General features: G+C 35.0%; 1 protein-coding gene across 4 annotated transcripts in view; it reads right to left on the bottom strand.

The window, feature by feature from the left end:
* Positions 1–23,413, bottom strand: part of LOC150108866 (uncharacterized) — a 377,690-nt gene that overhangs the window by 34,353 nt on the left and 319,924 nt on the right. For all 4 annotated transcript variants that reach the window (XM_090403872.1, XM_090403896.1, XM_090403887.1 and 1 more), the window contains exon 14: positions 8,051–8,232. In XM_090403872.1, coding sequence (XP_090259998.1) covers positions 8,051–8,232 — 182 coding nt within the window. The remainder of the gene's footprint in view (positions 1–8,050; positions 8,233–23,413) is intronic.

Genomic DNA, 23,413 nt, shown 5'->3' with positions numbered 1-23,413 from the left:
CTACATGAAAGATTTACATCATTACTAACTTCCTATCTACAATTTTCCTCCAAATCAACCTGTTACCTGTCAAGACTCCAAAATTGTCAGATCTTGTATTTCATCTTCTAAGGCACTTTTTACCATATCAATCCACCTGTATATCTTGGTCTTCCTCTGGGTCTTTTTACTGCCAACCTGGCAGAGAACGCTTGTTTTGCTAATCTATCCTCTCCCATTTTGTTTAAGTGACCATAAATGACCTGTTCACGCCCCTAATCTTTCTCAGGGCTCTCATATCTGCAGCCATATCTAGTCTTTGGTCAAGTGGTTTACTTCTAACCCAGTTCTCAGTTATATAAGTGAAAATTGGTTTGAACACTATCTTGTATACAGCTAATTTAGTGTCTGATGAATTTCTCTCTTATTCCATATAAATTTATTCAGTTGACTTCCTTTCATACCAGATTTGTTGATTCTATTCCATTTCCATATTTAATTTACCATGTTCATTAAAAATTGTGCCTGAGTAGCTGAAATTGTTTTACTTTTTCAATAGTTCATTCACAATGCAGTTGATATTTTCAATGTTTCTGCACTTTTAATGTTGACCTTCATACCATATCTATTACAACAGTTATTCAATTTATTCAGGGAATCTTGCAGACTTGTAGCAGATTAATTTAGAAGTATAACATCATCCACATAAAGTAAAGATTGAGATTAACATCTCCAATTTTGATATCAGGTTTAATACCACTTTCCTTCATAATGTGATCCATATAGATAATGACACCAGATTTAACATTAAACCATCTTCCTGTACTTCCATCAATTTTAACTGCTGACTTACAAATCAAAGCCTAAGTACTGCTTGGTATAATGCCCCGCTGACCCCATACAACTGTAGCATTTTGAATAGCTTTTCTCTTGGCACCTTGTCATATGCATTTTTTAGATCTACAATACAGATCTTTGTTATATTCTCATGATTTCTCACCAATCTGTCAGTGAAGTGAAAATCTGGTGAAAAAGTGCACCTTCACCAAGCTTCGCTTCCACAATCCTTCTCAACTGTTTCTCAATTATACTTGTATAAATATTATCAGGAACACTCAATAGAGAAATGCCTCTGTAATTCTCACATTCAGTTTTATTTCCCTTTTTATATATGGGTACTATGAGAGCTCTACTCCAATCATCTGGAATTCATCTCTATGTTCAAGCCTTCTGAACAATGCAGTGCAGCCACTGTAAGACTTTTATATCTCCATATTTGAGCATTTCAGGTCGAATATATCATCTACTTCAGCTGCCTTTTTCTATGTTTTTTACCACTGTGCTGTCGCTGATTGTTTCATTTAGCAATTTTTCGAAGTAATTTCTCCATACAAAGGACATCTTTTTCTCCTGTTTCACGTCACCTTTATCATCTCTAATTCCTTTTACAGTGCTCTTTCCTCCATTTCTGAGCTTCTTCAACAACCTACAGAATATCTTCCCAACTTCTTGATATTTATTTTCTATGTTCTTACCAAAGTCTTCCAATAACTTTTGTTTAGCTAGTTTTACACAGTGTTTAGCTTTTTTATATTTGTCTCTGTATTCTCTAAGAGCACAAGCTGACTTATTTGCCAGGAACGTTTGATATACTTTCTTCTTTTCCTTCACTGCCTCTTTAACTTCCTGTGTCCATCATGGAATTCTGATTTTTCTATCCTTGCAGACAACCTCACCACATGCCTCTCTGTCTGAATCAATCAATGTTTTCTTCAGGGCTTGCCACTGAATCTCCAAGGTTTAGTTCCTGTTCTCAAACGCTTTCATTTTTTCTTCAATAACGTTTGTGTATTTTAGTCTACAGTTGACATCTGAGAGCCTTCTCAACTTTTGTTCACTTTAAAACTTTCTTGTATGTTTTTCTTTTCAATATGAAATTAAATTTGTATCCTACTCTAGACTAAATGGTGATCAATTCCAATTTCAAATCCTCCATACACTAGCGTCCTGCACCAGACAGAAAACATTGCTACAAACAATAACAATAGTCAATGAGAGTTTTCTTATTCCTTGCCTCTTTCCCTCCAGGTGTTGTGCACATTTTTATGTCGGAACATGACGTTAGTAATAACCAGTCCATGTTCTGAGAAGAAATCTAACAGATATTTGCCATTATTATTAGCTTTCTCTTTTCTCCAAATTTCCCCAAAACATTTTTGTATGTTTGACAATCATTTCCTACTCTGCTATTTAGATCCACAACAAGGGCCAACTGTCCCTTTCTCATTGTGTCAATTGGTTTCTCTAAAGCCTCAAAAAATTCCTCTGCTTCTATCTTAATAGAACCTTATGTGGGATCATAGGCACAAATAAGTCTCATTGTCCCATTCTCATTCTGATATTTGCCCACATCACTCTACCTGAAATTGCCTGCCATTCAAGAAGATTAGTCTCGTATTTAGTGTTGAATACTATGGCTACTCCTTTTCCTTGATTGTCATTGCTTGAATATAACATTTTGTATTTATTGCTCAGAAAGATTTCACTAGTTTTTGTCTTTTTTGTTTCCATCACCCCTATTATATTGATCTGGTATTTATCCATTTCCTCAGCTAGCTCTATTTCTTTGCCATTCAGGCCTCTTATGTTGACAGTATCGATCATGAGTTGGTGTGTGTTTTAGGATTTGTTTGGTCTTTCATAAAATTATAATTATTTCAATTTATTTCATTAAATTAAACCCTTTCTTTTAGTGTTACACGGTGATCAGCATTCATTTTCAAAATTATGGATTTTACAACCATGTTATAAATAACTCTTTTCATTATCTCGACATTTCGATCTGGAGCATACACAAATGGAGCATACACAAATATACAAGACAAGCTGCGTTACATTACAAACAGTAAGCCAGAAAAAAAAGTTTTGATCACATGTTATTCTACTGGCATTACCTCTAGTGAAAAAAATAATAAAAATTTAAATTAAAAAAAAAAAAAAATTACATCAAGCTAGATTTATGATGACATGAATAAACATTCTTTCTTACAGATAGTTTTCTTTCAGTAACAGTGATGTCCTATTTTTAGTATTACAATTGTTATTTTTGATTTAGGATCCTGGATTTTCTATAGTCCTGTTTATAGTTGTTCTTAGAGAGGAAGGATTTGTGGTTTGAATATATGCCTTCCATATGTTTGGGATTTTTAAACCATCATTATTGTTCAGATTGGGGTGGTTGATAATGATCTCACAGGCTTCCTTAAATTTGCGTTCATACCATGTTTTAGTGTGATGTAGACAACTCGTGCTTTTCCAGTCAATTCCATTTAAGATGTTCAAGGGCATGATCAGAAAGGCCGGCTTCACCATAATTATTATATTTAATGTGTCGTTTATGTTCTTTTTGTCTGATAGGAATTGTGCATCCTGTTTCTCCTATATATGGTATGTTACAGGTGCAATAAAAACGGTATACTCCAGGGTGGGCCAGCACAGGGAGTGGGTCTTTGGATGAGCTGAGTAAGCTTTTTAATTTTGCAAGAGGTTTAAAGGTGGCTTTTAGGTTGTATTTTTGTAGTACTCTGTTTATTTTGTCTGATGTCCCTTTAATGTAGGGATTGAGGTCTTGTAGAGAATTTTGTTAATAATGTTTTGGCTGTACCCATTTTTTTGGAAAGTATTGCTGATCACTTTAAATTCATCTTTCAGTGCCTGTTCACTGGAGCAGATCTTCAGAGCCCTGTTTTTTTAGAGTATTGATGACACCTAGTTTTTGTGTTGGGTGGTGGTAAGAGTTTATGTGTATATATATTGCCTAGTATGTGTCAGTTTCCGGTAAACAGTGAAAGAAAGATTGCCAGAAGGAAGAAAACAGAGAATCTACTTAAGTCAATTACCACGTGGCCCAAAGATACGGTCAAAAAACTATTTCTGCACTACACTCGTTCGCCGAAAATTCACAAAGAAAACACACCACTAAGGCTTATAGTCGAAGGGATAGATAGCCCGACTTATCACTCAGCCAAAAAAATTAGCGGCAGCAACACTCAAGGAGTTGGTAGGTCATTCCCCCTCCTATATGAAAAACACACAACATTTCATAAACATCATCAAAGCCATTACATTACATTAGAAAAAGATGATTTATTAGTCAATTTTGACGTCTCTGCTCTCTTTATGAATGTCCCAATCAATGACACAATCCTCCTTTTACAGAACAAATTCCCTCCAGATATCATGGCGCTCTTTGCGCATGTATTACGTTCTGGTTATTTTGTATGGCAACTTTCTACCTACAAAAAGAAAGCACGGCCATGGGCTCGCCATTATCCCCCCCCCATTGCTAACTTTTATATGGAACATTTTGAACAACTTGCTTTAGGTTCCTCCCCTTTAAAATCCAAGGTCTGGGGCTTAGATATGTTGACGATGTTTTCGCGATCTGGTCTCATGGCTGCCAGACACTAGACACATTCCTTAGCCACCTAAACACACACAAACAGTTCACAATTGAGGTTGAAAAACAGAACACACTTCCGTTTCTAGATACACTTGTCACAGGTCTTTTTTCGGGCAATCTTTCTTTCACTGTTTACCGGAAACAGACACATACTGGCCGATATATACACACACAAACTCTTACCACCACCCAACACAAGAACTAGGTGTCATCAATACTCTAAAAAACAGGGCTCTGAAGATCTGCTCCAGTGAACAGGCACTGAAAGACGAATTTAAAGTGATCAGCAATACTTTCCAAAAAAAATGGGTACAGCCAAAACACTATTAACAAAATTCTCTACAAGACCTCAATAAAAAACAAAGACAAACCAGACTATAATAAAACTATAACCATTCCCTACATTAAAGGGACGTCAGACAAAATAAACAGAGTACTACAAAAATACAACCTAAAAGCCACCTTTAAACCTCCTGCAAAATTAAAAAGCTTACTCAGCTCATCCAAAGACCCACTTCCTCCGCTGGCCCACTCTGGAGTATACCTTTTTTATTGCACCTGTAACATACCATATATAGGAGAAACAGGATGCACAATTCCTATCAGACAAAAAGAACATAAATGACACATTAAATATAATAATTATGGTGAAGCCAGCCTTTCTGATCATGCCTTCTTCATGGGAACATAAGATCGAGACACGTGCATATAGGCACTAAAACAGCAAACGAGGTCAAAGCGAGGAAACTACTGTTTTTCCTATAGTCCTGATGGTGCTCCCTAGCAGGCTATATTAGGCATTCTTTAACCTGACCAGACCTATTGTTACAGACCATATAGAAAATTGGCATCCCTTATCTGCTCCACTAAAGACCAACCACTTCCCCTAGACCTACCTGGTGTATACCAGGTCGCTTGCAGTTGTAAGCTGTCTGTCCTACTTTGGTCAAACAGGCAGGACAGCGAATATCAGAATTTTGGAACACAAGGACTATATCTGGTTTCACCAGTACAGCCACTCTGGGCTTGCAGATCATGCTCTGGATACATGTCACGGAATACGGTGGAAGAAAGCCACAGTAATACACTGCAGCAAGTATGAATTTGAAAGATTATTCATAGAATCAGTCTCAGCCCTAAGAAACATGCCAAACCTCAACAAATCTGGGAAACATACATCTTGAGAACTTCAGCCTAACAGCCAAGAATACCTAATATAGTTCGCTAGGGGGCACCATCAGGACTTTAGGAAAAACAGTAGCTTCCTCGCTTCGACCTCATTTGCTGTTTTAGTGCCTGCGTGCACGTGTCTTAATCTTATGTTCCCATGAAGATGGCAACGTGACTTTGCCGAAATATAGGAAGTATATATTAAAGTTTATTTTAATTTATATTCCAGTATACATTGTGAATTCCTTAAGTTATTTAGTACTCCTAAAAGGACATATCAGAAAATCGACACTTACATTAAGAATTCAAAGGCACTTTATTGAAAAAAATCTCGATTTTAACCATGCTACCGGCCAAGACGTATATATATAAGTCCGATTTATCATGGATGCGAAGTGCATATTAAAATTGTAATACCATTGATATTACATTGAAATATATGATGGATACGAAGTGTATGAGGATGCGTATTTGATCCATAATGGCTGGTAAGGTGATTAAAGACAGACATTCACACTAGCTTGGACGTGGTATCTTTATTTACCAACATCCCAATAGAAGTTACCAGTATCCTATACAATCTCTTCCTGAAGATACGGTTCACCTTTTTCGTCACTGCCTTAAATCTAATTATTTCAAATGGAATGAAACGATATATGAGCAACTAAATAGCTTGACGATGGGCAGTCCCCTTTCACTGCCCTGTGCAGATCTGTTCATGGAAAAGCTAGAAACAGACATCCTCTCAAAATTAGACCCAAAACCTTTAGTGTGGTGGAGGTATGTAGATGATGTCTTCATAATTTGGAGGGATGCAGAAACAGCTCTTTTGGACTTTTTAACCAAAATTAATTCTTTTCATCAAAAAATACAATTCACTTTGGAACTGGAAAAAGATAATCAACTACCATTTTTGGGATACCCTAATCAAGAAACTAGCAGATGGACATATCAAACTAACAGTCTACCGCAAACCAACTACACTGGATGCTACCTTCATTTCAAGTCAACTCACCATATTTCCCAGGAGCTCAGCATAATACATATGCTCAAAAATAGAGCTACGAACATCATCTAAGAAGAAAAAGAACTCTGATGAAATTACTCATATATCAGAAACATTAATAAAAAAAATGGCTATTCAAAGAATCTAATCAACAAGATTCTTCATAGACACAACAACAACAACAATAATCACTCAATACAGTTCATTCATAGTTATTCTTTATGCAGGTACAGTGTCTGAGAAGATTGCAAAACCTTTTTAAACCTTTCAGCATCAGAGTTGCGTTCAAATCGGTCAAGACTGTCCATCACGTTTTAAGATTGCCAAAAGACAATCCTTTTTTCAAACATGCTGGAGTGTATAACATCCCGTGTGCTTGTGGTCTAAACTATATAGGACAGACATCGAGAAGCCTCGAAATCCGAAAAAAAAAAGAACATATAGGAGATGTTAATAACAACAGAATAGACAACTCAGGTCTAGCCCATCATTTTGCGATTACTAACCATACCACTGATTGGGATAGCAGCTCCATGCTTTACCTAGAAGAAGATTTCCGTTGTAGATATTTCAAAGAAGCCATCGTAGTCCTCTGTTCTGGAGAAAATCTTAACAGAAACCAGGGAATGATAATAGCTGACATATGGAAAACCTTAATAAGATCACTCAGTCTGCCAGAATTTAATTTTGCTCAAAACTACAGAACGTGCTCTCATAACAGTGACTAACACAACATGCTCCATGCGTGTAATGTTACACATTCTGTTTTAATGTTAATTTATACGATAGTGTTACTCCGTTTTCTCTGTACTAACCACTTTGAGTTTTTTTTTTTTACCGTTATAAGCCATGAAGAAGTCGGGCAGCCCCATTGGTATTAGATGTTTATAAATCATGGTCAATTAAAGATCAATATATGTTTCAGTTTCCTTACTACTACATAAGACAGTATAAACAAAAATGGATAGAACATTTAAATTGAATGGACAACAGCAGACTACCAAAAATATTAATGGAAAATTGGAAGACCTGGAAAGAGACAGCATGAGACACTGGAACAGGCCACCTGGCCTAAAATCCATGTCAGGAAGTAGAATATGTTCCTCAGTACTATTTATTTTGCAACAGTGTTTCTCTTGCATTAAATAATGTCACCTGATTAATTCTATTATCAAACCTTCAAAGTTAGCTTGCAAGTTTCACCAAATCCATAGAAAAACTCAAAAGGCGATAGGAAAACAGTACTGACTGGCAGAGTCCTGTCTAAATCAGGAGCTGACAGAATCTTTAGTGTGCAGGAAGTTTTAGATATGGCTTCCAAATAATAAGTGCTTGACAATAAATAGATATGGAAATATTTAATTAAAAAAGATGAAACATTAGCACCATAAGCAGCATTATAACTGTCACTTAAATGTAGAATATTTCCATACTTGTGGATATGCCATTGCTGTCTGTGGTGTTCCTGGAGTAGGAATCATGCCAGGAGGTGGGTTATACTGCATAGTAAGTTGAGGAGTAGGTATGGCTGCAGGAGCTAAAATAGGTTGTCCTGTTGCTGCTGCAACATGGACAGAAGGAGTTAGGTCATGACGAGTTGGTACTGCTAGTGGAACTAGAAACAAAAAAGAAATACAAATTTATTTCATACAAACAAGCTAATTTTTAAAGCAATTTATTTATTTTTTTAAATAATGTCAATTATTTTAAAATTAAATCATATCAGATATACCATGCAACGTCACTTTTTAAAAACCAACTAATTTATTTCAGTGCAAAGTATCCTATAAAGAGTAATTTGAATTTTTTCCTTATTTCTGCACAGAAATAAATAATCAAAAATGAGAATCTAATTTAACTTAATGGGATCAGGTTTTTGGAAAAAGACAACAAACGATGTTCCATTCATTTTGTTTCTTTTTAAACACTCTCTTTAGGAAATACATAAGTGAAGCTTTTCCTATGGACAGCAATAAATGGAATGAACAAAGAGGAAGAAAAAAAACTTGTTTTATGAGTCTACATATGAATTGTGAGGCAATCCACTGTATGAGTCCTAAAAGATTTAGAAGTGGAAGAACTGCTGATATCAAATTCTGATGAACAATGGCATTGAAAATTAAAATCTATAGAAGCAAAAGAAACCGAACAGTTTTGTGAAAGAAAGTACAATGTATCATAAGAGATGAGTCGCTGATAAACTAAATTGCTCATTTTTATAGGTCAGGGACTGGAAAGAGTCATGATTTCAGAGTTAACAGAATGGAGTAAAAGAGAAAACATGATTTCATTGATGCAGAAAAAACCATACTTGTTATGTTTATAGCTGGAGATTTGCAATATCCAAAAAAGAGAAATCTCTCACCTGATAGCTTCAAGCTTTCAGTTTTTTTGATCTCAGTTTTTGATATGTTGATAATTTGCTTGTATCTGTTTTATAATTTGCTTTTTGGATGAAAGTTGTTGTGAGATGCTCACTTTTTCTCATGAACACCATTGATGCACTCCTTGGAGAAATACATCACTGTACTCCTCCAATGTATTTTCATTATTTTACCTTGTAATTCTTGGAGAACCAAGGCCAGATAAAAAAAACTGGAAATAATAATCCAACCAAGGAAAATAAATACAGCTATCACAAAGATCATCCCACCTGGCATTCTTATAATGGCAGATAACATCAACAGTAAATGTTTACATGCGAGTGCTACTCCACAAAAGAAATCAACATTATTTAAGATTGCAACATAACTGTATTTGAACCTCCTAGAAGACAAACTGCATACACACTATGTAAAATATTCACTGGTGAGAAAGAGATCAAGAGTACTTAGACAGTGATTATGAATATCTAGTATTCTGGAAGATGTGAAACAGTATGTGCAGGTTGTTAAGAGCAAAATCTAGTCCTATCTGCTAGATCAGAGCAGTGGGAAAGAAAAACCAGTTGGAGTGGTGAATATTAAAATCTCTGAGAAAGATTACTTTACACTTAGTAGGGCACCTGGAGAACAAACAAATCTGACAGAGTAAGACAAAGTTTTTTAACCAATGAAGATCAAGAAGTCTAAGTAGGATATTCTCCGACATGGGATTGCAGAATGAATATATGCGAAAAAGCTACCTTTAAGATAAAAAGTGGGTAAATGGGAAAAGGAAGATGCATAATGATTAATAATGCAGAATGTTGAGTGGCAGTTTAAAGCAGGTATGGCATGACAGATTATAGATTGAAATAAATATCAAGGAGTTCAGAACCGAGACCATACATATTTGTAAAGTTAATTGGGAGGGTACATGTAATCTTTTTCTCTTTGCTTGAGTTTTCATGGCGGCTATTGTTTGAGTTGAGGACAGAATATATAGTAATGTTCTATGGAAAGCTTCTGGTATTGAGACATATGTTTATAGATAAATAACGAGTTTAATAAAAAGAAACAAATATAACCCTACAAGTTTCGTAAGTTGTCAGACTAACATCATCAGTGGTACTTGCAAAAGTTAAACACAAAAAATACTAGAAACAATTAACTACACATATTACATGTCATCAGAACTTCACAATTGGTACATATACAAATAAGTACCCAAATAAAAATGTTAAATTCATTACTGTATTGGAACACTGCTAGTTGTTGTTGTTGTCATGTTCTATAGCATTGCACGTATTATATACTAGGTTTGTGGCAGTTAGATTTTTAATGAAAGGCAGACAAAACCTGTGTAGTATTAAATCTTGATTTTTGTTACACTGTGTGGGAATCCATAGCATTCAAGGAAGCCTGGTGAGGCTTCCTTGAATTTTCTTGCATATTGATCATAAAACAATTATGATCAATAAGGCATTTTTGTTTATTGGTAGTTGTATGGGATGCCAAACTTGATATATGCTGTCTTCTTTTCTCAATCTCTTTTGCATGTTCTGCAAACTCCAGGATAAGCGGTGGATGTTTGTCTTTTGGAAAGATAAGGAAGGTATTAAGATTACGAACTAGATGGAAAGAGACACAAGTCAATCTGGCAAAGAAGGCTTGCTATTCTATCTTAGAGTCTTAAGATATTAAGAAGAGAGAGACCTTCAGGGAGTCAGGGACTTTGAAGGAGGCCACATACTACACGCACTAACCGTCATATTTATTCTTGAATTCATTCCCACAGCTTGCACACACAACATCCAATGGCAAATTCATTCCAATCACACACCACTCTATGAGAGAAAATCTAATTCTCACCCCCTTCTTAGCACAATATCACAAAAAAATGCCAGACAAATTAAAAAATAAAATTATTGAGTTTCACAGATTCATCAGAAATGCTAAAAAAACAAGACAATTTTGAACTTTAATACTGAAATTTTGAAATCAACCTCATCATCATCAAATTCCTGCCATGTACCCTCAAGGGGTGAGTGAAATCGACCTTTACATAAAAATTTGTAAATTTTGGATGCATAATTCGTGCGCTTTATACTGCGAAGAATATTTTTTTCCAAAAATTTGACATCAAAAATGCGACGTGTCCAATACAACAGTGCATCTTATAAGGCAAAAAATATGGTATATTGTGTTCAAAAGTCAACACACAAGTTTAGTGTTTTGGTTATAGGAAAAGCTTCAAGTTATCTTTGAGCTGAAATGGGACACACACCTACAAGTATATATGGAGTTAAACACCAGAAAGCATTTATTTCTTTCCATTCTAGTTGTTACTAGGAAACAGTTATTACAAAGAATCCCATACTGAGACATGCAACTTTTTCTCAGTTTAAGAACAATGGCAAAATTAACATTGCCAATTTCCCATATGATGATGTTTTTCCACATGGATCCTGTGGGGTAATGCATGTTTGTCACATGAATTTCTCACACTTTTCATAAGAAAAGGTATGGAAGACCCACTGCTTGACTTGCAGATTTTCTTAAGTCTTACAGACTTTTGTGTAGGGAGCTCATCACTCAAAAAATATATTTGGGAAACATGTTGCACAGCACAACACAGTGCTGGTGTTGTGTCACCTTTTCTTAATAACTTTGATATCTATGCTCTTTACGTTTATTCGCCCCTTGGTGTCACGTGGTACTATCTAAGTACAAAGGGAATTGCCCTGGGATAGAGCCAAAATCCAAATTTAACAAAGCTTCTGAGGTTCTTCTTCTCATAAAATCCTAAGACATTTATTTATTATTGCTGTGCCACTTAGGACAATTAGTTTAAAGGAAAAATCTTAAACAAGAAGTGAACACCCAGCTATACCTCAGTGACTAACAACCGTGCAATCATGACCGTAGACACACTACTCAAATCTCCCGCTTAGGTTCGGATATTTAGCAAGTGGTGCATTGGATAATACTAACAAACAACTGAATCAGAGCAAGCAAAAGATTTATTTAACATTCTAACATATATACAGTTCATGGAAGTCTGGGAAAGATAATTTCTAAACTACAAATTTATGTGCTATCATAGTTATCAAATACAAACTGTAAATTCTCATAACTCACATAGGATTAACAATAGAGCTGTTCTAACTTCACACATAAGATCCTCATTGATTAAAATCTAGTAAACATACATTATCACCATGTATTCACACATCCTAAGGTTATCACTCCTTAAGTTACACTTGTCTACTTTCACAACTTATAATTTGCTACAGTCTTAAGTTTTATCTTTGTTAAGTCCATAGATCTTGATTCACATATCATTCATTTACACTATTTAACAATAAAATTTCACGATACCGTATTATAGTTATCTCCTGTGCTTGTTCCTCTCTTTACTCGTCCTTTGACCCTCAAATTGATTTCTTTGTGCTGGGATTGGTACCTGGAATTCCTCGATTATATGCTGGCCTATTCGTTTCAGTCGGTTATGCCTTCTTTTCAATAGGATTCTTGGGGCAAAGTCACTCTTTCACACGTGTTGCCCTTTTACCTAGATTGTGAGGCCTCTTCGCAGACTACCCTTTTCTTCTGGAGTAATGTGATTCACCTTGGACCTTGTGACGCATAACCTTTCCCATGGATATGCGGCGTCTACTGTTTCCGTCTGCCAGGCATCAGGGCAGAGATTTCCCCTCACGCTCTTGAACCGCCCCTCCCTTCACGAAGTCCACACACCAAAACCACCAGGAAAAAAGCCTTGTGTGTGTATGTGTGTGGAGGGGGGGTTCCCCTAACTCTTATATCTCCGCACCCTATCGGCATCTTCTGTAATCCCCCCCCGACTCATCCGATAGTGGTCAACGCGATATCTCTCAGTAGAGGATTTCTTCTTTTCTGCCTATTTATCATGTGCCGTGTGCACACAATATGCTTGTGGCAACTTCCTTTAATCCTGTGCTCTTGGCTTTGGATTACGCTACAATTATCGTTAAAAATTGTGAGTCATTCAAGCTTTGTCTATCTAATTCCTAGGAATGCTTTAATCATACTTTAATGTTCTTTTTCTCTAGAATTTTACCGCCAATATTTAACTAGCTTAAGTAATCTTTCTACATAATGGAATGACTTCTTTCTTATGCATTTTCACAATTATTATCCTTTTGTTTAATATATTCAATTTTGTTCACATATATGTAGTTTACACTCTTAGATGCAGGCAAATTTTCTATAATAGGTTCTTTACTTGTTAAATTATGAAAGAATAAATTCTCTTAGGAATTTTATCAATCACAATTTAACACTGGAAACACTTAAAAAAACTGTGTTGCTTGAAATCGTTCTGCCATGAAAACTAAAGAGGCCATGTGGAAGTTCTAAATTTTCATTTTCTGCATGAACTCACGTATTTTAAGAACTTTTGTTCAAAGTTTCAACTACAAGAATTAAATACATTTCATTAATTTTTTTTTTTTTAAGTTTTATATCATTTTTAGTATATCACCTTGCAAAATAAGAGCTTGGTGCTTGAATGAAAAAAGGGAAATGAAAAGAGTTCAAAATTAATTAATAATAGATAATACTTGCCTTAAAAAAAAAAACATTTTGAAGGAACAACAATAGCCAACAATTCTATTATTATTAGCTGGAAAGTAAAATTATATAAACATTTGGTCCCAGGCAACATTCCCTCTAATTTTTTGCTGTGAGTGTGCGCAGAAATTTGCATGTGTGCAAAATTTGCCTTCTTTTGAAAAGTATGTGCGCACCCATACGAGTCTCTATACTGATCATTTAAGCAAAAAAGTTAAAAGATTTTAGTTCGCTCTTTACCTTCTGGTGTCAATGGGACATCAGCCAGGTCACCCCAACTCCCCACCAAACAGTCGGAAATCACGATTCACAAGCCTTGGGCAGGACTCGATCCAGGGACTTCACGCATGCGAGGCCAACACGATATCGACTGTACTAGATAGCATTCTAAGTGAGTGTATTATTACCATCAGCAAGTAAGTTGTGTGACATCAATCACAGAGCTAACATAAATATTTTATATGTATTTAATATTGATCTGATTAGAAGTAAGAAATAAAGTAAAAAAAAAGATAACACTAGTGACTGATGGCCTTTAATTAAATTTTCTAACTTTGCAAATAACTCTAAACATAGATAATAAAATATTCCAATTACTAATTCTCATCTTGTTTAGTTCTAGCTTCTATCTCTTTATTTTTTTTCTCTTCTGTCTTTGGCATTCACCCACTCTTTATACACACTATCTAAATTAATTGAAGTTCCATATAATTGGTAATTTTTCACTCTCATTAGCATATCCAAATGACATTCTCCTAAACGGTTTCTAAGTTCGCTCACAGTCTGCACTAGATGCAAGGAAGGTTCCTCCAATATCCATCAACTTTGCCAAATCACAAAACTGCTCATTTTGAAGAGAAAATAAAACCATTTGTGTAAAATTTGATATCATTTTGCATTTAATTTTTTATTGTACAGAAAATTTGAAATCGTTAAACAGACTAATTATTTCTGTAGTATCATCCAGAAAATCATGATATTTAAGACAAAGGGCATTAACATGTTCACTACCAAATGAGAAATCACAATGTGAAATAGAGGAGATATCAAACACTGACCATTCTTGTATCTCATTCTCAGGGAATCTGTCCTCTAAATGTGCACATAAACAATTTATAAAATTTAACAGGGCCTAGTATCCACTGGTTCAGTATCTTCTTGTTTAAGTAAAGCATTTACTCTGCCACTCCAGCAAGCATCACCTTCTAAATACTGATTCCTGATTTTGTTAATCTTCCCTCTGGCAAAATGATGACTGACTAGTGGTGTAAGGTTACCCCTTTGTAAAATTTTGCACAGTGAAGCCATTTCTTCAAAAACATCACTTGAAACATTAACAGTTACTTTGAATGTCACGTTAGTTAATTTATTGTGACAATATTTAACCACAGGATCATTTGATTTGTCTTTTTCAAAATATGTGATCAGTCCCTGATAGTTGCTTATTATTGCCTGTAATGCAAAATGTCTGGATAGCCACCGCACTTCATTGAGTCGTCTGAAGGCAATAGCTTCATTTTCAGACTCCTCAACAATTTCTTTAAATTCATGTCTTTTCACTGTGGAACAAAAAAAGAGTGTGTACACTGTTCTCATTAATGTATTAATATCTCTGATTAGTTTAATTTCCTTCCACGTATCACAGATCCTCACGATGAGCTACACAGTGTTGCTGGACAAGATGTGAAACTTCTAATTTAAGTTTTGCAGCAACACCATTAACTTTGTCCAGCATCACTGCAGCTCCATCAGGGGTAAACATCACCATTTTTTTGGAGATCAAGCTTCTTTTTTTGATAAAACTGTTTAATAGCTAACACAATGGAGGAGGCATCACATGCCTGCAACTGAATTATTCTGCCGAAATATGTTTTATATTCATTACAATCTTTAGGTCTAAACTTAAAATAGAGAATGAGACATTTGTTAACAGTTATATCAGTGCTTTCATCAACGGTTAAGATGTGGAAATTTGCAGATGCAATTTGCTCAAACATGTCATTTTCAACAATTAAATTGATTGTTTCCAGAAATTCAAAACGCATAATTTTTGCTTCGCCAGCTGTCTGGGAGTTGAACATACTTTTCCATATGTTCATTAATATGTTGAACTGAAAGTAAGGAGTTATTCATCTTAACAACTAATAAGACACTGTCAATAAGAACTTTAATCTGCTCTGGGTTTGATCGTTTTCTCTCTCGGTCATCTGAACTTTCACGTAGCATACGCAGTACTCCTGTAGCTGGCAATGAACAATTTTGTTGCCCAAGTTTGTGTACACCATCCAGATGTATTTTACTTGTCAATTGGCATTTCAAAAAGTCCGACTTCCAAGTGACATCAAACTTCTTCCCATTAGCAAAATCCCCAGCAACCTTTGCATCACGACAATAAATACAAACACCAATTGTAGCATCATGCATAAATATCTCATGCAGCTGAATGTTTATCAACTCATGAGCTTTTGGTGTAGCAGTTTTCAATATGTCATCCAGCCGTTCACTTTTAAAGCAGCTAGCAGTTCGTTTTTGCTTCACAACTTTTGCTTCCTTTGAATTTGACATGGTGCATCAGTTTTTTTTGCAATTTTGTTATTTGAAGAATGTTTTTTATTGTTTTTATAAATTTACAAATGTACACTATTCACTGTATAACTTGGCAAGGCAAAAGCTGAACCACACTAAACATTACTGAGGGCAACACAAGAGCTAAAAGATATGTCTAGAGGCTAGATTTAGTTAACTTGGTTGAATCTCAATGTGTGTACACGAATGTTATTTAGTCTACTATTTTAAAATTCCTTTTAAAAATTAGAGAATTTTGAAACGCTACAATATTTTTAATTGTACTCTAATTTAAGTTTTTAAAAGTATTTAATTATTTTTATTAAAATTATGAAACCATTGTTTTAATTCATCATGATCTTGAACTAATTTGATCAGCCAATCACGTTTGGAAATTTTCCATGAGTCAAGCCTGATGTAAACAAACCGCGCGCCATTCTATATGCTACTTAAAAATTACACATTTAAGCCACACCCCTTTCACTTTGGCAACAAATCGCTAGCCTCAAATAGGATTACAGTTAATAATTTATAAGTTTTGTGCAACTTCGAGAATGTAATAAAAAATGAGAGGTTATAGGCTTGAATGTTGCCGAGTTACCGCATTTTTTGAAGAATTTATAGGTTAATGTTTAAGTGGAACTTCTTTAATTAATAAATTTTAATTTCATCTTGAAAATCTAGTGTGCGCATATTTTTTGCTTTCTGTGCTAGTTGTAAAACGTGTGCACATGCACACAGCTTAGAGGGAACATTGGTCCCAGGGATGAATTAAGAAATGGGAAAATGGACATTTTCACAGATGTATGACTGATATGCAACAAATAGTATTAACAGTATTAACTGCACTTTCAATTGATTTATATGTATTATTTACTCAACTACATTCTAATACTATTAAATTACTAAATTTTTTTTCTAGCAAATGCAAAAATTACTCGTGGACCACAAAAATATCAATTAAATGCTTCGCTACAAATTCTGTAGCTTTAAAACATGATTTCAGAATGCAATTAACCCTCTCATGCATAAGGGCCTCATATGAGGACACATATTTTCCCTCATAATAATTATTCATTCATAATTTAGTGCTCCTGTATGTAGCCCTCATATGAGGAGACCAAAATGTTCTTAGAGACCACACCAGATGGCAGGAGTTTCAACAGAATTACAGAAATAACAATCTCTCTCTCTGCAGTGCATGATCGTACCAAGGAGGAAGTGAAAAACTGCTGTTTTGTTGATTTGAATTTTATAAGTCTTCTGAAAAGGTTAGTATGGTTTTATATATTGTTATACCTTGTAGATGAAGTGTAAATATTTAATTTTTTCATGTTTATTACCATATTCATAAAACGAACTTGAAAACAACCTGTCCTCACATGAAGATAATATGTTGTAAGGTAATCTATGCAGCAAATAGTTTGAGGCTAGAAAGTTCTTGTACAATATTTTTATAATTTTATTTATTTTTATTTTTGCAAACATAAATGAATAGTAAGTGTGTTAATTGGCATTATCATCTCTTTTACAGATGGATAACCAAAAGCCAGGTCCATCAGGCATAAAAAAGGCCTATTACCACAAGAGACTTACTAAAGAGGAGATTGAAAAACTGTTGGAGGAATCTGAAGATGGTTTGTAGCTGAGTGATTCTGATGATGATCCTATGTTCAGTGTTCTTCCCCTGTTGGTCAGACTCACAACGTTCAAAGTCCAGCTAGTGTGCAAAATACAGCTGTTGCTGGTCATATGCCATTGCAGAGACAACCAGTGTGGTTTAGTGAGAAAGATAATCCCTTTGCTGGTACTGAACCCACAGTTTAGAGGAAAACAAGTAAATATTCACAGAGAGAGCCCTGTAGATTATTTTTCACAGCTGTTTCCAGATGAATTGATGGATGAAATTGTGAAACAAACTAATCTGTATGCATGCTGTAAAGGCAAATATAATTTAGCACTTACTGTGACTGAACTCAAATTGTTTATAATCTGTTTTGTCATACTTGTAATGTCTTTCAATGAAAATAAATTCCTTAGTCTAAATCACTTCCATAGAAATATGTCTGTTGGCGTTAGTACATGATGTCCTCAGATGAAGACATCATTTTTTTTACATGTAAAGGACATAAATTTAGCAAAATTAATGAATTCATGGTAATACTGTAAGATTAAATGGTACTGTATCATGCCATTATAATTAAATGAATATAAAAATTCGTGCATGAGGGTTTTCTAATAAAATTTTTCTGTAAACATTTCGACTTAAAATTCCATCAGAACAGTGTTTCTCAACCTTCTATCACGTGTGCTCCATTTTTTAATATTAGTTTTTGTGATGCCCCCCCCCACCTTTCCCCCTTAAAATTCTTATGTTGAGACACTATAAAACCCATAAAAGTTAGCAAAAAAAAAAAAACTAGGAATTAATTAAATTTTTTAAATATTCATACAAATTTAAATATGTCATCAAATCTTTTGAAAATTGTATAGATCTAGCATCACTGCACAGATTCTTGAATCATATCGGCCTTTCAGAAACATTCATAATTTCATCACAGGAAGTCTCAAATGTTCTGGAAGTGTTTCTGAGAGTATAAATAAGACTTAAAAAGGCAAGATGGCAGTAACACTGCAATAGTGACCAACAGTGAGTAGTTGATGGTCTGCATTATTTTACTCCTATTCCTAATGACTGTGACACACTGTATAAAAACAATCTTTTCTAGTGTAGAAAAATTGATATATTTTTAATTGGACATAAGCAGACATCTGACAACTGTGGAGCATCGACATCAACAAATTCAAGTTCACAGAATATCACTCCGAAAGTAAAATCAAGAAAATATGCAGCAGAATATTTAGATTTCAGTTTTACAATGATTGAAGTAAATGATGAAGAAAGACCATTGTGTGTTATTTGTTTGAAAATTGTGGCATAGCATGAAACCGAATAAACTTAAAAGATATTTGGAAACACTTCATAAGGAGTATGTTACCAAATCTTGAGAGGTCTTTGCTGACAAACTGAAATGTTTTGAAAAGCAAAAATCTAGCATTAAAAAAGCTTTGTCTGTAAATGAAAAAGCTTTACTAGCAAGTTGCATATAAAAATAAAACAGCTATGTGCAAAAAGCAGCACACTATCTGAAGACCTAATTCTACCAGCTGCAATGGATATTGTAGAAACTATGCTTGGAGAAAGTTTTACTAAACAATTATAGTGCATACCTCTATCAAATGATACTGTTACTCGGTGAATTGGTGATATATGTGAAGATATGCAGCAAAAACTTTTGTTGAAGCTTTGTGACCAATTCTTCTCAATTCAGCTTGATAGGCAACAGACAGCAACAAGGATTGTCATTTAATTGCTTATGTTCGATTTTGTGATGGATTATCAGCAGTCGAAGAGTAATTTTTTTGTAAACCAATAGAAAGAAGTGCCACAGCACCTAAATTGTTCAAAAATATTGGACTTTTTATATGCAATGCAAACATACTGGAAAAATTGTGTCGGAATTTGTACTGATGGTGCTTGAGTTATGTCTGGAAGGTTTAAAAGTTTACAAGCCCTTTGTGAGGGAAAAATCCCCACAATGTATTTGGACACATTGCATGATTCATTGAGAAGCTCTGCCACAAAGGAAATGGGTCTTGGTCTAAACATTGTGTTAACAACAGTTATAACAGTGTTGAATTATATAAAAATGAGACCCTTAAAATCAAGACTGTTTTCTGAACTGCCTTAAAAACAAAATATAGATCTCAGCTAAATATAGAAAGAGAACTAAGAGTGTCAATTTTCAATGTATCACCACCGTATGAATAGCTTTGCTCCACAACAGGCCCAAGGAAGCCACTAGTTTTTAGATTCATTGTTATTGTTTAGTTTTATTGTCTACCTTATTCAATACAGTTGATTTTATACATTTTATTATTTTATTTTCAGAATGTATTTTATGTTTTTGTTTTTATATTGTTTTTATGTCAATAAATAGTTTCATTAAATGTTTCTGTTTCAATAAAGTAGTTTTTCCTTTGATTTCCACTTTCTTCATGTATCTCCCTCAGGTATTTTGCACCCCCCTTTGGGGGTGTGCCCCATAAGTTGAGAATCACTGCTTTAGAATAACTAGTTTGGTACAATAATTTAAATAATTTGTTTACTATTTTCTTCCACTCCTGGTGTTTTTTGTACAGAAAGATTTTTTTTCCCATCATTAGGAATTTTTGTTTGACCTATTTTAATAATGTACAAGAAAGTCAATATAAAGCATGTTCTGTTTTCTAGAGTAAATGAAATTAAGATGTGCAGGAAGGCTTGTATATTGGCAACCTTGCATGTCATTTTGGTGGTATTTATTTGTAACACCATCTTAGGACAGATAAACTATGAATTTAGATATTTGCTGGATTCAACTACCACTTTCATAGCATAGAACACTTTTTAGAAACATAGCACTGAAACAAATTGTGTTAGTTGAAATTATTCAGCTGTCCTGGAAAAATCTATGAACTCAAGCTTTATAAGAGTCCTCTGGGCTTGGAGATGGTCAAAAACTCAAAATTCATGAAAGAATCAAGTTCACCCTAAAATTTTGATTTGAGGACATTGATGTGCTTACTCTAAAACAGCCCGACGAATTCGTAGTTGTCTACAGATAAACTAGCACAGGAAAATATAATGATGCTACCTCCCATTACCATCTTCCAAAAGAAGTCTTGCACTGTTAAAATTTTGGTTCCCCATGCACATATATAATGCTCCACTAAAGCTCTCTTACAACAGGAACTTCAGTATACTAAGCTAACAACAGTCAACGTTTAATATAGGAAATATCATTATTACAGACTCGCTCACTATGACAGACTATTGAAAGTGTCTGGGGAGTTTGAATTAAAAGAAATTTTCTTAGCAAACTATCTGATTAAAACATATTTTATCTTTTTATTAGACAATTTGCTAAAAAAAAAAAAGAATTGATTCTATCTAACAAACAGGACACTATCCAGCAGATAAAATGAACTATATCAGTTGTCCCTATGAGTTTGCTATAGGTGAAGCAGCTGTTCTATACCTTCCACCCGGATTCTCCTGAAAACATTTCGAGTTTCCAATCCTAATGTGAACGGTTTATTGTTAAAACTGTCCAGTCTTCTCTGTACTGTAAACCTGCCAACTCTTCTTATCTCTCTCTTTAAGTTAGCAATGCTAACATAGAGAGACTAAGTTTTATAACATCTGACTCCTCTTAGTATCTGATTTGATAGTTGATAAAATTAGAATACTGGGAAGCTGAGATGCACTAAAAGGATCCACCACTTCTTCATCCACACATAATCCAGGTGAATAGATCTGCATGTCTATTTCCAGTCAGATCATTTCCTATATCGTTGATGTAGGAATTAAACAACAGAGAACCAAGTACTAAGCCCTGAGGCACACCACTAGTCATTTGCCTTCACCTGGACTCAACTCCTCCATAAACCGCTCTTTGATATCTGTCCATCAGCCACCCTCTAATCCCGATCTCCAGATTCATACCCATCACCAATTGCTCCAATTTATGCAACAGAGTTCGATGTGGAATTCTGTCATATGCCTTTATGAAGTCCAGCAGTTTCAGTGAGTAGCCATTTCCCTTATCCAACTCTGTTTATAAAAAGTAAGCAAATTACTAAGGTAAGACATACTCTTTACAAAACCATGTTGCTCTTTATAAAGTATCCTAGTCCTATCCATCTAGTCCTGAATTCTGTCTTTTACCAATAATTCCAACACCTTAACCACCACTCCTGAGATGCCAACTGGCCTATAACATGCAACTTGCTTGAAGTCTTCTTTTATCAGCTCATCTGACAGCTTGATCAGATGAGCTGATAATTCCCATGCACATTCTCGTAATACACCGGCCGATAAGCTATTTAATTTCGTGGCCATGTTTGCATTGAAGTTGTGCAATATTCTATGCACCACCATTTCTTCAACCTCTATTGTCCCATCAGTCGGTCACATTGCAACATCAAGAGCTAGATGTTGCAAAATGATCACTCAGTAATTCAACCATTTGGTTTGCTTTTGTTACCTCCCTACCATCAGCACTTTTTGAAATGCACCTTCCATAGCCATTTGTTCTATCACTTGTCACAGTTTCAACTGCCTAAATAACTACAGGATTTCTTTTGGCCTCAGTTATCTTTCTCTCACAAATAGCTTTTGCCTTTCTTACCATACAGATCACTCTTCTTGTCTGTACCTCGTGCTACTTATGGGCATGCTGATCACTATTTTTCTTTGAATTCCCTCCACCACTTTTTTCTTTGTCTTCTTCATTTTCTTTTTCTTCTTCTTTTTTCTTTGTTTTTCTTCAACAGATTCTTAATGATGTTATTCATAAATCTAACTCCTACCTGATTTATCCTTCTGAATCTGGGTATATAGTCTGATAATGCTTTCTGCAAACACCCACTGACCATCTCCCATGCACTGCCACTGTCTCTTCCCTCCAAATTCTTATTCCATGACAGTGTTAAAAGCTGACACTTCAGCTTGTCATAATCACGTGCTTTGTAATTCCAAACACGTATCCCTTCTTGACAGAAAGTTAAGAAGTTTTCTGATGCTATGACCACATCTGGAACTCTCAAACCTTGTCCCCACCTCCATTACATGCTGCCTCAGGTAATTATCTCTCAGCAGCTGTATAAATGCCACTTCCTTCCCTCCCTGTGACCATTCTTCCTCAGAATCTATATCCCCATAGTTGAAATCCACCTTAGTAATTACTCAACCAGATCTCATCATGCTAATTTGCAATGCATGTAACTTACATTCTCCCTTATACCCCTGAATTATAACAGCAACCAATTATATATTTCATCCTGTTGGTCTTTATCTCACAGCAGATTGATTCAAATGAACTGCTTAATGCATCTCTATTCCTCCTTGTACTCTTTTGGGCTTCAATTCTTCTGCTATCATTAGCAAAACCTCTCCCCATCCTGTTCCTTCTGTCCTCTCTGATGATAGTATATCCTTTGATATGGCTATATCATTCTCAGTCAACCAAGTCACACTAATGCCTATAACTTTTGGCCAAGTTGAGCTAACCAATGCGAAAACCTTCTCACTCTTATTCTGAATACTTCTGACATTAATCCACATAAACTGCAATACCCCTTTATCCCACAACCTCCTTTACACCACGTGTTGCTTAGTCCACTAAAGTTAAGAACCTGGAAAGCTAAATTCAG

Source organism: Typopeltis vanoorti, chromosome 2 (genome assembly GCF_054136105.1).
Source record: "Typopeltis vanoorti isolate ZY-2024b chromosome 2, IOZ_Tvanoo_1.0, whole genome shotgun sequence".
Classification (NCBI taxonomy): domain Eukaryota; kingdom Metazoa; phylum Arthropoda; class Arachnida; order Uropygi; family Thelyphonidae; genus Typopeltis; species Typopeltis vanoorti.
This window is presented reverse-complemented; position numbering and strand designations above follow the sequence as displayed.